The sequence below is a fragment of the Parambassis ranga genome, chromosome 3 (assembly GCF_900634625.1).
Source record: "Parambassis ranga chromosome 3, fParRan2.1, whole genome shotgun sequence".
Taxonomy (NCBI): domain Eukaryota; kingdom Metazoa; phylum Chordata; class Actinopteri; family Ambassidae; genus Parambassis; species Parambassis ranga.
The window spans coordinates 14409052-14424269 of record NC_041024.1 but is presented as its reverse complement, the minus strand read 5'-3'; the positions used below and the strand labels follow the sequence as shown (position 1 = coordinate 14424269).

Genomic DNA, 15218 nt, shown 5'->3' with positions numbered 1-15218 from the left:
CAGCTTTGGATCCCTCCTCGAAAAGCAAAAAAAAAAAAAATGAAAACTGCTTTCACCATATTGAACTGCAATGAAATAACAATATAATGATAATCGTTATTATACTCATATTATTAGTCTCAAATCTTTAGAAATTAGTACTATTATGTTTTTTGTTCAACAAAAGGTGAGCTTTATTAACAAAACTAAGTCCACAAAGTCCGCAAATTAAAAGCCAAAAACTCCAAAAGGCTAACAAACAAAAACCATGAGAGGAATAAAACAAAGTGCCAAACAAAAGGTAAATGAACAGAAACATATGAACCAACCTAACAACAATGGAGGCACTGGAATGACACACGAATCAATGCAGTCAAACTGACAAAGACAAAGAGGAGCACAAGACTTAAATACAAAGAGGGTAACAAGATGCATGTGAGAACAATGAGGGTGAGGCAGGCAATTAACATGGAAGTAAAACACACAGGCACGAGGACGGCAGACTTTCAGAGTAAAACAGGATACAACCAAAACAAAGCAGGGAGAATACAAATGTATTAAAATAAACAGGAAAGCCAAATATTTAAGTGAGAAGAAAACCAAATAAACACAGGATAAGTACCATATTTCAAAGCACCGAAGATTTAAATGACACAAAAAATATTGTGGATGGTATGATGCAGTCTGCAGTAATCCCACATCTTATTAAAAGGTGCAGAAAAAAAATTTACCCACTGCAAAGAATTTCAATTATTTATTTTTTCCAGAAAATAAATGAAACGTACATTCTTGAGATAGATGCTGCAAATTATTATACTGTACAGACAATCAGATATGCAGTATATATAACAAGAGAAGCTCATCAGTATTCTAAATAAGAAGTTTAGTTACAAAGTGGTCAGCAGAAATGTATAACGCAAAACATTAAGCTTTGGAATCTAAATGTATGAGGAATGCAGTGAGCAGCTTTCATAAAACAATGTACACAGCTTCATCAGTTTAAGATAAATATTGCTTAAGCAGCACCTAACAACTAAAAACTATTAACAACAAAGAATTCTACTCTCTACATACAGCACCTGTGCAGCGAATATCCACGTGGACTCATCTAGATATCTGCATTAGGATTTTCAATGATTCATATCACATATTGAAAAAAGGAGTGTGGTGGGAAGCCAGGGTGGAGTTTCTAGTTTTGTATCTTTATTGTCTGGGACCATTAGTCTGGGCTTTCACCCCCACCGGCTCCCACCTTTCAGCCTGTCTGTCCAAAGTGGGGCTGAGGCCTCTGTGTGTTGCAGAATGCAAGCGAGTGACACCGTTCACTGTCAGAGCTCCGCTGTCTATTGGGCAGATGTAGTCTGCTGATTCATCAGGTTTCCTCTTTCTGAGATGACTGAATTGGGTGAAGCCTAGTTTCTTTGGCTGTGAACACAAACAAATTACATGAATTAATCATATATTTTTTGATGCCATGCTGCAACAGGGATATAATAGTGCTCTGTATACCTTTACTTTAGCAGTGGTAGTTAGGGGCACGTGGCCTGTGGCATTGCCATACTCTCGTTTCTCCTGCATGGCCTGAGCGCCAACCAAGGCTGAGAAGGCTGTGGAAAGGTGGCGACGGAGCAAAGTCTTCTGTGGGGGAATATTTAACAGCAGGGCCATCGTCTCTGAGCTGAAGCGAGGCTCCAAGATCTAGAGAAAGAAGATAATCCACACAAATTCAGTTACCCAGGCATGTCATATAATGATCAAAAAAATATAAATGAACAGGACTTACAATCAGGCCACCATGAACACCACTGCCCCGTAGATTGGGAGCATACTCAGCTAAATCCACAGCTCGCAGCCACTCCATCACTCGATGGTTAGACCACTGCACCACCTCTGAAGGTGAGGGCTGTTTCTACAGATATCAAATATAAAACACTTTGAAATCATGACAATAAATGCACAAGAACAACAAGAAAATACCCTAAAATGATCTTAGAATCAATTGTCTGAAAATAAAAAGCATCTATCTATTGCCATCTAGTGGAGAAGAGTTATAATGATGTCTGTTTAATGTAAGTGTGTCATTCTCAAGAACAAACATTTAAGCTTACCTCCTCCCCTGGCCTGCGCCGAAGACAGTTTGGATTGAACTTATTGGCATGAAGAACATGAATGGCACATTTAATACTGAGATGATGAAGCTGGCTGGTAACCTTTAGAGTCAACAGGTCATTCTAAATGAACAGAAAATAAAGTGTGTATCAGTTATGCATCAGTTGTGTATTCTTATTAGAAATAGTAGAGGTGGCAGACGTGCTGTGCTATTTGTCTTACCACTGTGAGATATTGTAGCATTCGGCCATCAACGCGAGCTTCATGGAACTGGTCTTTATATTGAGGCAAACCAATATCATCCAACCACCCTAAAAACATGAAATACAGACATTGACCAGACACTAGAATAAAAAGCCACCACAAGTATCAGCAGCCATCAAACATGCTCTGGTGTAAATCTACCATGGCGGTAATCTTACGTGTGACCCAGATGTAGTCCAGCTCAGATGATTTTTCAACAACCTTGGTGGTGAAAGCTCTCAGTGCAAGCTGCAGCTTCTTCCTGTGGAGTGGATTCTTCATACCCATCTCCTAAGATCAACAGTCCTAATAAGTGTTTTTTCCACAAGTGTACTCACTTTAAAATTCATTGCAATCATTGTTATGATTCTAATGTAACGATTTAGGTGTGTAGCATGGTTGAGTCATAGATTAGAGTTTGATATAGTATAGTTGTATTCTCTAACCTTCTCAAAATCCTGAAGTGTGGCAGACAGAAGTGTCTGTCCATTCTCAACCCACTGTCTGGAAAGACTGACATACTGGCCCAGTCCATAGTCCTCCAGCCAGCCGCACACCTGCTCCTTGGTCCACTGGCTGAATGGAATATTCATATCACTGATAGAAAAGAAGGAAATAAACAAGATTGTGAATTGATATATTTATTTCAAATATTCATATGGGCAAGAAAACTATGATTATTCAAAAGTAACAAACTTGATCACTTTGCACAAAATAGGAATACTTGATGAGAGATGAGACAGAGGCCTGCTGGGGTTTACCGTGGAGGGTCATAAGATTCAGGGGTCCGGGTCAGTCTGGGTCCTGCTGTGGCACGTAGCCCCCCTCTTCTAAACTGACCAGCATCTGGATCTGTTGTTTGAAAGCCTCCAGACTGGGTTCTTCGAAGTCTGTTTGGGAATTAAGAGTGTTAATGTAGGAGTGGGCTATGTTAACAAGTAAAAATTAGCTTCTTTTTATATTCAGTCTTGCAGTACATAAGTAGGTATTTCTGGAAGTATGTAAGTATTTTAACATTGTGCTCACTATAGAAAGCTGCTTCATTGCCTACAGCATCATCTCTGCTAATGTATTCATGTGTTTTCACACACTCACTTTCCCCAGAGTCTCTTGAAGCTCCTGTTATTCTTCATGTATTCTGGTGACCCCACTGCTCTCTGGCCAGGCTGTGTATTATTTGCTCCAGAATGAACAGGGGAATTATCACTGGAAGTGCTGTCATCAACTTTCTCCAGCTTTCCTTTTAAGAGGTTGCAAAAACCACAGTCAATACGACATACAAAGTACAAATGTAATTCACACAGTTTGAGTGTACTCTCACGGGGCCAGTTAGATTATGCAACATTTATAGATGTGCTTGATTAGCTGAAAATAGCTGCTCGCTCATAATCATTTGAGCAGACAGAGCCCCACTGTGCTTGTGCCAAATAAAACACATTTGATTAATGACATCTGTGAAAAGATTAGACTCTTTCCTGTAGTTGAGGCATTGTTAAACACAAAATCTTCATGGTGCTGGTTGTGACTAAGTAGAAAGCATTTTTTGCATACCAAACAGAACATTCAGAGAAAAGTACAGCACGTGTGGTGGTCTGCCTTCTCACAGTGCTCTTATTCAAAAGAGAGACGCAGGTTACAGACCATTGAGCTCCGCAAAATTTCATCAGCTAATGTCCCATGAAAAAGAAAAGGCTTTAACTACATCTTAAGGTGTGATCTTTATGATAGAAACCGCAGGCGGCTACTGCTCTCCAGCAGCTGAGAGACAACAGGGTGGGGCTGGAGTTAAAATTGGTCAGTCACGCTGGGTAAGGGTGGTGCTGGGATGAATGTGGTCAATCAAGGCAAGAAGGAGGGTGTGCTCGGTAAGAAAATCTATCCGATGATCCATCTGCTCATGTCGGGAGCCTCTGCAATTAGCTGTGATCAAACATGGAGTGGTTGTCTGGTCAAAGGAGGGCGGTTTGCTCCATATATGAATACTGCCTTTACTTATGGGAATTACAAGTCTATGGCCTATTCCACAGAAAAGGAACACTGATCCTTCAGCAAACCCAGGCTCATCACACCACACTATCCATCATAAATATGATAAATGACACTCTGTCAAGCTTAACTTAATGTGTTTGGATTTACTTTGGCTGGAGTCTCCATCTTCACTCCCATCTGGAGACCTTTGACTCTGGACTTCACTGCTGCTGTCGCCCAGCTCACTTTGTTCTGAGAGAGACGAATTCAGAGGCAGCGTCTGACTTCTGGTTTCAACCAGACCACTCTAGATAAACCACATGCAGATACAAACAGAGGAGTTGGATAGTGAGATGAAGAGTTTGCTACATTAAAAAAAAAATAATTGAGAATAACACATTTTCTGTATGAATGTTTAGAAATTACCTTCTGTGGATGTCCATTCGCTAGGTCATTCATACTACTGGATAAAGGCTGTGGTTCTGTTCTGAGAAGATAAAGGCCCAGTCAACTCAATACAATTTAAATCTAAATATTAGTGTGATGCACTGATAACACTGCTTCATTACCTGGAGTCACTGTCTTTCTGGACTGATAAAAGAGATGTTTGATGTGAAGAAGAACTGTTTGTTGAAACCTGCATGAAATATATAGATTAGAGAGAAAATCCCATTCATGAAAAGACTGAATAAAATCCTTGAAACTTTATTGTACCCACATCTGACTTTAAATCCTCAGATTTTGCACTAGCAGAGTCAGTATTCTTCATCAATGCCAGCTCTTCTTCCTCACTACTGCTTGATGCAGTCCTACCATTTGACAATGAACGGACAGCAGGTGGAGCTACAGTAACAAAAAAAAACAGTTTATTCTTCACTTCTGGCAGTGGACCACGTTTCTCTAAAAGTAGCAAGTGGGATGGGTTTCATTATGCTCGAACTTTGCCGTGTAAGAAGATAATATGAAGACTGCAGGGGAATGATAAAAGAGTGAATAAGCTGATTACCTTGCCTTGTGGTGTGAGTGACCTCTCTGAACTGTCTGCACTGATTCAGGAGCAGAGTGAGTTCTTCAATGCGTCGGTCCTGCAGAAAACAGTGTAAGGTTCAAGGTCCACAAAACTCAATTATGATATTTATCTAAGGTTAGAATACACACATATGGACTACCTGCCTCACTCTATTACTGACTGATTTATACCAAACCCTCGTGCCTCTTCCTCCATATGGCCTTTTCATCAAAGCAATGAATAGGAGGGAATTGACACAGGCCTGGCTGGAAATCTTAGTTGTGGTAACCAGCTGCATTGAGTGTGTGTTTTTTGAAGTGGTGCCCATGCCTGGTTTTGCCATGGTCCTCTTAATGCGACTCACTCCAAAATTAGGCTTGGCAGTGCAGTTCGAGGCCTACTTAAGTGTGGCTTTTCCTGAAATGGCTCGCCTTGGGGTGTGTGTACTTGTATGTCTTCTCTAGTGTGCCACATGTAGGCCTGAGTCTGAAAGTCTTTAAAGTCCAAGATACTTTGGGAGGGTGAATACAAAAGCCCCTCTGTGCTATAAATGCTCAGGCAGAGGGTGGTGCCTCTGAGAAATGACCACATCTAAAAACACTGACTTTCTAGCAGCATTGATAATAGGACAGCCACATAGTACAGGCTATAAGATGACACACACTGCTTTACCACACACAACTCAACCGAGGAAAGAAAGAATTCTATATATTACTGGTGGTAGTACCAGATAAACAACAGCTCTGCTCAGATTTTGAATTTTGGTGACTACTTGTGTTTACACTCCTGCTGTAGCTAAGAACCAGGTTGCAGATGGGAGCATGTTATATGATCATGTTATAAAAAAAGAATATGTTTTTGATCTAAACCTAACTAAGTAGATGTGATAACACAGCCTGAACAGTAGTGACTTAACACACATAAGCTTACTGAGGAAAATCTGGTTTCTGGTTAAAACCACTGCCAAGAACACTGTTGTCATCATTGTTTGTGTAAATTAGCAGCTGACCTTTGTGGCAGTGTTAGGTACCTTTTCATCATTGGCAGCTGCCAGTGACTTCATTCCACTCCTAAGCCTCTGCAGTTCTTGATCTATGAGAAAAAAAAACTCAGACTAATTATTCATTTTAACAGACAGCTACTTATGTTTCACTTTGAACTGAGATGTTTAGTGAATACAGCAATGTAGAAAAACTGGAAAGGAAAAAATAAAAACATGCTAGCGTACATTTATTCCTCACCAGAGTGCCACACATATATTTTTAGATTCATCCAAGCATTTTATTTTATCCATAAATCATAGCTTTAGCCCACATAAACACTTCCTCTGTGACAATTCCAGGCATACAGTTAGCTTGGCTGGCAAGTGACAGTGATTACTAATCTAGTGCCCCTGAGGAGAGTTTAACTAAGACAGACAGATTTCTGAACAAACAAGACATTATTCCTTGTGGAATCCACAATAACAAAGGCAAAAGGAAGAGAGATAGTGCATCAAGTAATTTTAGGAAGCAGCTGATAATTGTCAAAGTTGTCCCCCCAGAGCAGAAAGGAAGAAAAGATAATAAAATAGACATGTCTGGAGATAGAAAGAAATGAAAGATCAAATGTAGACATGGCCCATGGGTTTGAGGTGATTTTCATTAAGTGCTGCTCAGGCTTACATTTGATGTTTAGCCTCTTCCTGTACAACTCCTCTGAGAGAGAGAGAGAGACAGTTTATTGAAGGCCAACACAGACTTTTTCCCACAGCTGTTACTGAAGGTTAATGAATACAAAAAGGAGTCTTTAACTATCACCTCTCAGGGTGAGTAACTCAGAGTGAGTGGCTGTTGTTGGCAGGTAGGCTGAGGGCTTGTGGCTGGCTGCTTTGCTTACCTCTCTCTGAGCTCTCAGTGGTTAGAGAAGGTCTGGCCAGCAGCTGAGTGTGTAAGCTCTCGATCTCAGCGTTTTTACTGAGCAGGAGCTGCTGAAGGCTGCTGATCTCCGCCTGTGGGTTACACACAGAAAGAATCTTAGAGCAAAATTATATCTATGCTGTTCTGTATATTCTGCATGTGCCAACACTTTGTCTGTTTAGAAGCTCACACAGATTCACAAAAACCCTCAGTGCCAGCACATGTCCTCAGTCGACACAGATTTCGTAGATACTGTAATGCATTTTTCCTTCACTGACTGTATATGAAACACCCACAAGAAAGCAGACAAATGTTTCTTTTCTGGATGTTAGATGTAAGGCCATCGCTCTCTGGAGTTTATAGCCTGTTTTGAAGCAAGTTACTGGAGTTTAAAAAAAACAAAAAACAGATGGCAATAAAGTTAAGCTCACGCTGATCTGTTTACCAGTGTGCTTAGTCTGAATGTTGTCTGGAAGCTAATAAAAGGTGAAAATGCACATTTCCTACCAATACCCAGCAACATACTTCTGTTTTATTTCATCACAACTTGGATGTTTTTTTTGTTTTTTTTCACAAATACATTTTTTTATGTAGCTCAAAGCCAGACCAACATTTGTAGCCAATTATTCTTAAGCGCATTAAGAATTCCTTATATATATAAAAAAGGTCTCACATTCTTTTACAGCTTTTCTAAAGCTCGAAAATGAATCTATGAACCTGTATACTCTCTCAGAGAGATGAACAGTGTAACAGTATGACTCATCACCCTCCTAAGCCATGAAAAGTCCAACAACAGACCAGTCTTTCAAGATCAAACTATTGCACAAAGCACCATAGATACAGAACCATGCAGCTATTTTATCCACCAGAAAACTGCAAGAAAGACTGGATGATATATGACCAAACAAAGAGATTAGTGTGATTTTTGTCAGGATTAAAGGACTCTAAAATAGGAGAAACTCTCAAAAGGTTGGTCATGTGATCATGCCAAAGTATAAAAGCAGGTTATGAAAATGACTACACTATTATTAATTCTATTTCTACCGTACTTTGAAATAGAGAGTTTTCTGACTTTCCTAAAAGAACCATACAGTAGCAATAAAGGAACATGGGCAGAAGAGACTGACTCACTCGACTGGCTGGAACATCGGATTGGCCGGCATTTAGGAAACTTGACTGGACAGTTAGCAGTGGAATTTGGGCACTGACAGTATATTGCAAAGTCAACACATCATGCACGTCAGAACTTTTTTTCATACCTTTGTTGCTTTAAGTTTCTTCTCATACTGTAGTTTCTGATCCTCCAGGTGCTCCACTTTGTCTTTGAGAATCCTGAGTTCCTTCAGTAAGCCCTAAAATAAAGTTAGATAATGTTCAGCAGATGGCAAATTGAATCTTTTGCACTGCACACAATCAGATAATTTGACTTTAATGTATGGACAGAATATACTGTTGTTCATATTTACATCAGAACCTAAGGATTACTCAGACCAATGTGAGAACACCCATGCTGTACACAACATTAGAAGTCATGCAGGCGGGGCTGTGCCTACGCTTTCTCCTCCGCAGTGGTACTGCTGCTCTGCCTCTGAGCTACCCTCTTCCACGCTGTGTGTGCTCTCGTCTGGAGCCTCCTCTAGTTTGTTCACCACCCCTAAGGTTCTGTCACAGGACACCCCCAGGTTTGAGCCCTGTCCCTCAGTGGATTCAGTGGGGCTCGCCAGTGGAGACCCGTTGTCAGCCGGCACCTCCAAGGCCTTTTTCTCCCGGATCTTGCTATTGATCTCCTTCTGAAACTGACACATCTGCTCCTGCAGCTCACTAATGAAATTCACTACAGTCTGGCAGACAGAAAGCAGGAAAAAGAATTGAGAGAAATGTTTAGAAAGAGAAGAGTAAACACTGTGGGTCAGGCGTGTGTATATTTCTTTATGTATTACCATTTAAATCAGATTTGTCCTTCATCTCATGTCTACATGAGCCTGTATTTTAAATCTTAAGGATGTTTCACTTAGTCTTTAGCCTGATTACATAAATAAACCTGGATTAGAAACATATTTGATCCAAGTATGGAAATTATCACACCTTGTTTATAATTTGGTAATGAACTCAAACTAGCCTTTTGCATTGACTATATTACCATAATGCTGTGCTGTATTCAGTGGTAGTTTGAACTGATAAACTGTAGTTCCAACAGGGATGAATAGGTTTGCCTCTTACTGTCTTTTTAGACGTGATCTCTGCCCATGTGCCCCCAGGAAGAGTATAAACAGCCACCTAGCTATGCTCGGACTGTGGACAGAGGAAGTCTCACTCGGGGTCCAGTACAGAGGATATGATAGATGATACCTCCATGGCTAAATTTAACCATGGGCTTACTGGCTCCACAAGGAGGCTTCCAAACGTTGTGTGTGTGTTTAAAACATACATGCATGTGGTCATGTTTGTGCAGCAATGGCCTCACGTGGGAGGCCAGTTAAGTGTTAAAGGCGTTTTTTTTCTTCTGTCCTTAAGTCTAAGCAGCTATTAGGAAAGTTCTGGTGTGTGCATGTTGAAAAACACACCCATGGCATTTCCTTGTACTCCAATAAATCTCTATAAACTTGCAGGTATGAAAGGCTTTGGGAAATCTGCCTTTGGTTAGGAAGAATGTCTGTTTTTCAGAATGACCTGCTCAACCTTTACCCACCTCCAAGAACTAAATTATCTGGGCTGAAGCCTACACACACTCATATTTGACCCGTCATCCATCATGCCAGCTCTACTATGCCTGAACTCTTTTAACCCGAGGACACAAAGACTCTTTGACCAGCAGTGTTTTGACAGTACCGATACATTACAGTATCCTGTCTAGTAATATTCCTGCTTTCCTTTTCGGAAATCCATTGAAAATGGTCATTGAATGCCCAGGAACTCTGCTGGTAACCTAACACACCAGTCTTAAGCAAATACATGATTCAATTTAGACTGACCTGAAAAAAAAACCCTCAGAGACTTTTTTTTAACATAGACATTGCCCAGGAACAACAGAGCCAGGCTTTGGTTGAGCGCTCTCCTCCATCCGTCCTGAAAGTGTTTATGGTCTTCCATAAAATCAGCAGCTGACTTTAAGGTTAGATCCATTAGGACACAAAGCAGATTTTGTGTTTTCCCTCATCATTCCTGGCAAAGTCCTGCTCAAATTCAGACTAAAGGATTTAGTCCTTAGGAGTTCAGCAACTCAGTGAAACCAGCTGTAAGCTTAACTTTTCTTATTAGGAATATTATGTTCAATTACATTGCAGTGCTTTGTGTTAAAACTGTGTTTGTAATTACAGTAAAGGACATAAATCAGGTTCTGTAGGAAGCTTTTTGTAAGACTTAAGTAAGTAACGACAGACTAAACACCAGCATAATGCTTTGTTCCAGCAGGAAAAAATAAATCCTACTGACCATAAGGAATAGTTATATCAGCCTCAATGAGAAACTGTACCTCTGCTTTGTGCTGCCTCTCAGCACTGTGGGCCTGTTTTCCCTCCATGTCTGCCAGCTTTAGTTTCAGGTAGGACACCTCCCCCATAAGACTCAGCTTCTGGCTCTCCAGTGACGTTCTATGCAGGAGCTCCTGTCATCAACAACATACGGCAAGAATATGACACTCACACAAATACCACATCCCTTCAATTATATACAAGGCACAATACTTACTGAACAAAGGCAACATTAGGTGTGAGACACAGCCAGCTACCAGCTCTGTAATGACAGTCTCCCCCAGACAAACCCCACTGGTTTCAGAAGCTGAGTGGCTAAATATACACAACCCATGACCACTATTTATAATGCCTATTTCACAGCTCACTCAAAGTACACAGCAGAGAAGGGGGAGAGAGGGAGTGTGTGTGTGTGACTGAGATTTACCAAAACCATGCAAAACATTCATAGACAGAACATCAAAATAACTTTGACAGGTGCATTTTCCTGTCCTGCGTGTGTGAACGGCTGCCAATCGAACCTGGTGCTGATGGGAGACTGTGAATAAACGGCTATGTCCTGAAAGGCTGTCAGCTTTCAGAGTTAAGCCAGGCTACGTAGGCAGATGTACTACTAATTTAGTTGATGTCAAGCAGGTGCTAAATCACTTAAATACCAGAAATGAGCATCAGAAGCACACAAAACATACATACGGATACATCCCTTTAAAACTCTGGCTTCGGAAAATATCTGGGCTTCTTTTAGAGTGCACATGGAAAATATTAGAGCTTTGTCACCAGGAAGAGATTTACGGCTCAGGTCCAAAGCCTCATAATGACCATGTCTCTAAGAAAGCAGTCCTAGCTGCCCTTTGATACTCTGCACACATACAGTCCTGCACATACAATACAGATCATACAGTTTAACTTTCTAACTATCTTCAAATTGCTCAGACACTTTACTGGCAATCAAAATAACTGTCATACTGATATTTTTTGTACAGAAGTTACATTAAGATGAAATGCAGTACCTGCTTTATCTTCCTGTGTTTGCAGCAGACATAGGTGTGTTTTCCTCATGCAGGCAGGGGTTAGAATTATATCGTAGCTTCACCATACGGTGCCCTTTTTGCTCTTTAACACGTAGATACGAAGTCAAAAACAACAACTGAAAGTTGACATAAAATCTCTACGGAGCACCACCCCTCCTCTTTCTCCCTCCCATCTCTCCACCTTTCAGCTGTTTCTCCTTCTCTCTCTCTCTCCCTCGCTCTCTCTCTCTCTCTCTCTCACGGTGTGCTGGTGGTTTGACAGGTTGGGGGTGTGTCTGATTTTTTTCTGTAATCACCTGCCCAGACAGACTAGTCCAGCCCTGCATAAAACCAGACATAGCCTACACGCCTGAGACGCTGCCCCAGAATGAGTCTGAGCGTCCTAAATATTTTGGTTGTCAAGGTAATTGCCAGCCAGATTTGCTGGAATCCCAGCAAAGGAATTTGTTTCCAGGAAGCAGAACTCATCCCGAGCCACATTCTACAGCTTATGAGAAAAATGTGGATGTGCAGAAGAGCCATATTTAAATGGACATATTGGGGCCCTGTCATGATTAATTAAATGGGGGAATAATATTGATATAACAGTCCTGGATGCCTGCTGGTATTAGTCAGACTTTCCTGACTTTGGTCCAGTAATACATCAAGCATTTGGTACTGAGAAAGTTCAGTGTAAGATATTTTGACACAGTTCAGCATGATTTGAGGTCAGTTTGGTGAGATATGAGGTCCGTAAAGCTGAGTACCTGCTGCAGCATTTCCTCTGTGGAGTTGAGTTTGTGCTGATGCTCCGCCAGGCAACTCTCTAAATCGCTGATCTTCACCCCCTGAGCTTCCACCTGGTCTGTCAGCACACTAACCTGTGTGGATTTGTGTATGTGGACAGAAAGATGTTACAGATGAGAATATGTTTTCAATGCCAAGATTGGAGAAGAAAACAGTTTTAAATTTTATCTCATAATTGCAGCCCAGTGAACTTCTTTAGAATTTAAATTTTTCTTTTACCGGAGTTTCTTACAGTGCTCTATTCATTAATATGAGCTATTTTCACTTAATAGCTGGCACTCATTTTTGTTGAAATTTCCACATTACTGCCAGATCAAACAGTGCAAACATTTCCTTTGAAATGAATGATCCTTTGTGCCTCAGTAGGTGCTCGCAACACTTCGCTGACTCCAGAGATGTCAGCAAAATGCAGGTTAAATGTAAATCTGCAGTGAAATATTAAGGCCACATAATAGCTAATCACACGCTAAAAGGCAGGTCCAGCAAGCCAAGTGGAACGGATTTAGCAGAGGAATGTTTTACATGATGCCCAAAGAAACAAACAGGGCACCTGCTCTCTCTCACACACACACAAACACACACCTAAGTGCTACAACACATGATGGTGCTAGTCTCAACCTGTCTGAGAAGCACTTGTTCAGCAATCCTGAGGGCTACACACACCTAAATGTGTACGTACACACTGACAAACACATCACACAAAACAAGACATTCAACTGTTGTAACAGCACCCAACCTACTTTATAACTGTTGCGTCACCAAATGCACAAAATTGCACAACTTTTACAACACAATACTCCCATCTACCTTTGTCCTTTCACCTTTCTTTTCCCTTTGCCCTCCTGTCTAACCCTGTTATGTGATATGTACACTGGTTAGTATTAGTTTCCACTGACAGTGTGGTTTCACATGTCCAATTTAGTTTGAGCTATATTATATGCAAAAAATTAGTTCACCCTTATTAACAGATGTCCAGGGTATGCAAGGTTAAATGTATCTTTCATATTAATCATACAGGTTTTACATATACAAGTTTCATGCAACAAAGACAAAAGCAGCTAGAGTAGTGACTAATCTCACCTGCAGAATTAGTGACTCTTTGTCTCCCTCCAGACGTGACAGCCGCTCCTGGTAGGACTCACTGGTACCATTTGAATGGAGGTTTACCTTCAGAATAGAGGTCAGCTGTTAATACAGAGCAGTTGCCCAGTGGGTCGAACTTGGATTGCAGCCACACACACACACACACACACACACACTGATCTAGTCACACACGCACTGTTCTCAAATTTCCTATTGTGTCATTGTGGAGTCGGTAAGAGGTTCTAATCCAGTATTAAAGTTGTATAGAACATTTTATACCAGCTGATTAGTGGAAAAGTGTTGGCTGAAGGCTGAGTTCATGGCTGCCTGTGTAAATTATGGAGCCATCAATGTAAAAGGGAAGTAAAGTGCAACCAAACGAGCTCGGATTTCTCAGTGATCCCAGCATTTAACCACAATCATGGAAACTTTACATAGCCCGGTGTCCATCATTGTGGACCGAACCAGCTCAAACGGTTGTCAGTACTTTAAATTACTTTTAAGCCTTTAATATGCTCCTGACATCAGTGGTTTAAAAGAATGCATGTGTGTGAGGAGTTTAATCATGGAATGCACACTGTATGCTCTAATTTAAAAAAAAAATAAGTCAAACTTTACAACTTCTCTCTTATTTAAGGAAGAATATGATTCATGACATCTGCACTAAAAAGCACATCATGTCTAGCTGCAACACATTCTGTAACACATGATTTAAAGTGGATGCTTTGGAAAAAAAAAACACTCTCCCCCCCAAATTATCTGCCATGGCAACTGTGATCATGTCACAAACAACAACGCTGCTGCAACAAAACAACCGAACCTGGCCATGCAGTTGTGGTGCATTTTCTGAAGAGTACATGTGCAAGCAGGCATGTCTTACCTTTTTGAGCCAGGCGAAGTGTTTGTAGAAGTCAATATCATACTCCATTCTGCAGGCCCATTGTAATTTAGGTTCGGTTTTATTGTTATACTAACTGAATTTAGTCCCTTTTCAAAAACAAAGCATAACCAAACAATGCCCTGCACTGTAAGACCCTCTCTCTCTCCTTTTGACTGCTTTTACTGACCCTCCATGTTGCAGCTGTGTGCAGAGAGGATCTTGGTCCGTGTGGTTTGAAGTCTGGGCTGCCTGAGACTTTTAGAGCCGAGCTGAATAAGTCAAACTATGCCAGCTGGCTGTACTGCCTGTCTTTCTTCTTTTCCCTTTTTTTTCAACCTCCCTTTTTTCTCTTGTTTTTTTTTCCCTACATGCTCAAAATTCACTGTTGACAACATCTGTGTGTTTTTGCTGCATGCCATGCAGGATCTCTCATCTTTTCCTGTCCTACCTTTGTTTCTCCTGTACCTCTCCCTCTGTTTGTCCCTAGCCCGTCCTCTTGCACTGTCTAAAGTACTTCTCAGCCAAACTAATTTTGTGGGGCGTCCTAAAGGGGGAAGAGGGGAGAGGAAACTTTCTGCAGCACATGCTTGTCAGATGTGGTGCACAGCAAAAAGTCAGTAAAAGCAGAGCAGAAGGGGAGGAGGAGGAGGCAGTTTAGGAGACTGAAGGTGAATGTGACTGTAAAGTTGTTGAAATCCATTCCAAACAGAGTGCAGCTAATGATGACCAACCTGGACCAGCCAAATAAATTACAAATACAGA

At 41.0% G+C, this 15218-nt stretch overlaps 1 protein-coding gene across 3 annotated transcripts; it reads right to left on the bottom strand.

Annotated features, from left to right (window-relative positions):
- Nucleotides 1–311: 311 nt before the first annotated feature.
- On the bottom strand, nt 312–14739 carry ppfibp2a (PPFIA binding protein 2a). 3 transcript variants are annotated; one of them, XM_028401753.1, is made up of 23 exons: nt 14457–14739; nt 13574–13660; nt 12454–12567; nt 10679–10810; nt 8760–9047; nt 8466–8558; nt 7187–7298; nt 6973–7005; nt 6339–6400; nt 5306–5384; nt 5018–5142; nt 4869–4936; nt 4726–4786; nt 4468–4606; nt 3427–3571; nt 3093–3221; nt 2778–2928; nt 2511–2622; nt 2311–2399; nt 2088–2210; nt 1763–1888; nt 1489–1677; nt 312–1404 (listed from the first exon to the last, which is right to left on the bottom strand). In XM_028401753.1, the coding sequence occupies exons 1-23, from the start codon at nt 14502–14504 to the stop codon at nt 1183–1185; spliced, it is 2727 nt and encodes a 908-aa protein (XP_028257554.1). In that variant the 5' UTR covers nt 14505–14739; the 3' UTR covers nt 312–1182. The 3 variants fall into 3 exon arrangements, with proteins under 3 accessions (XP_028257554.1, XP_028257553.1, XP_028257552.1); XM_028401752.1 differs by lacking the exons at nt 12454–12567; nt 13574–13660; nt 14457–14739 and adding an exon at nt 11687–11837 and having other exon boundaries at nt 315–1404; XM_028401751.1 differs by lacking the exons at nt 12454–12567; nt 13574–13660; nt 14457–14739 and adding an exon at nt 10894–11023 and having other exon boundaries at nt 316–1404.
- Nucleotides 14740–15218: the final 479 nt, after the last annotated feature.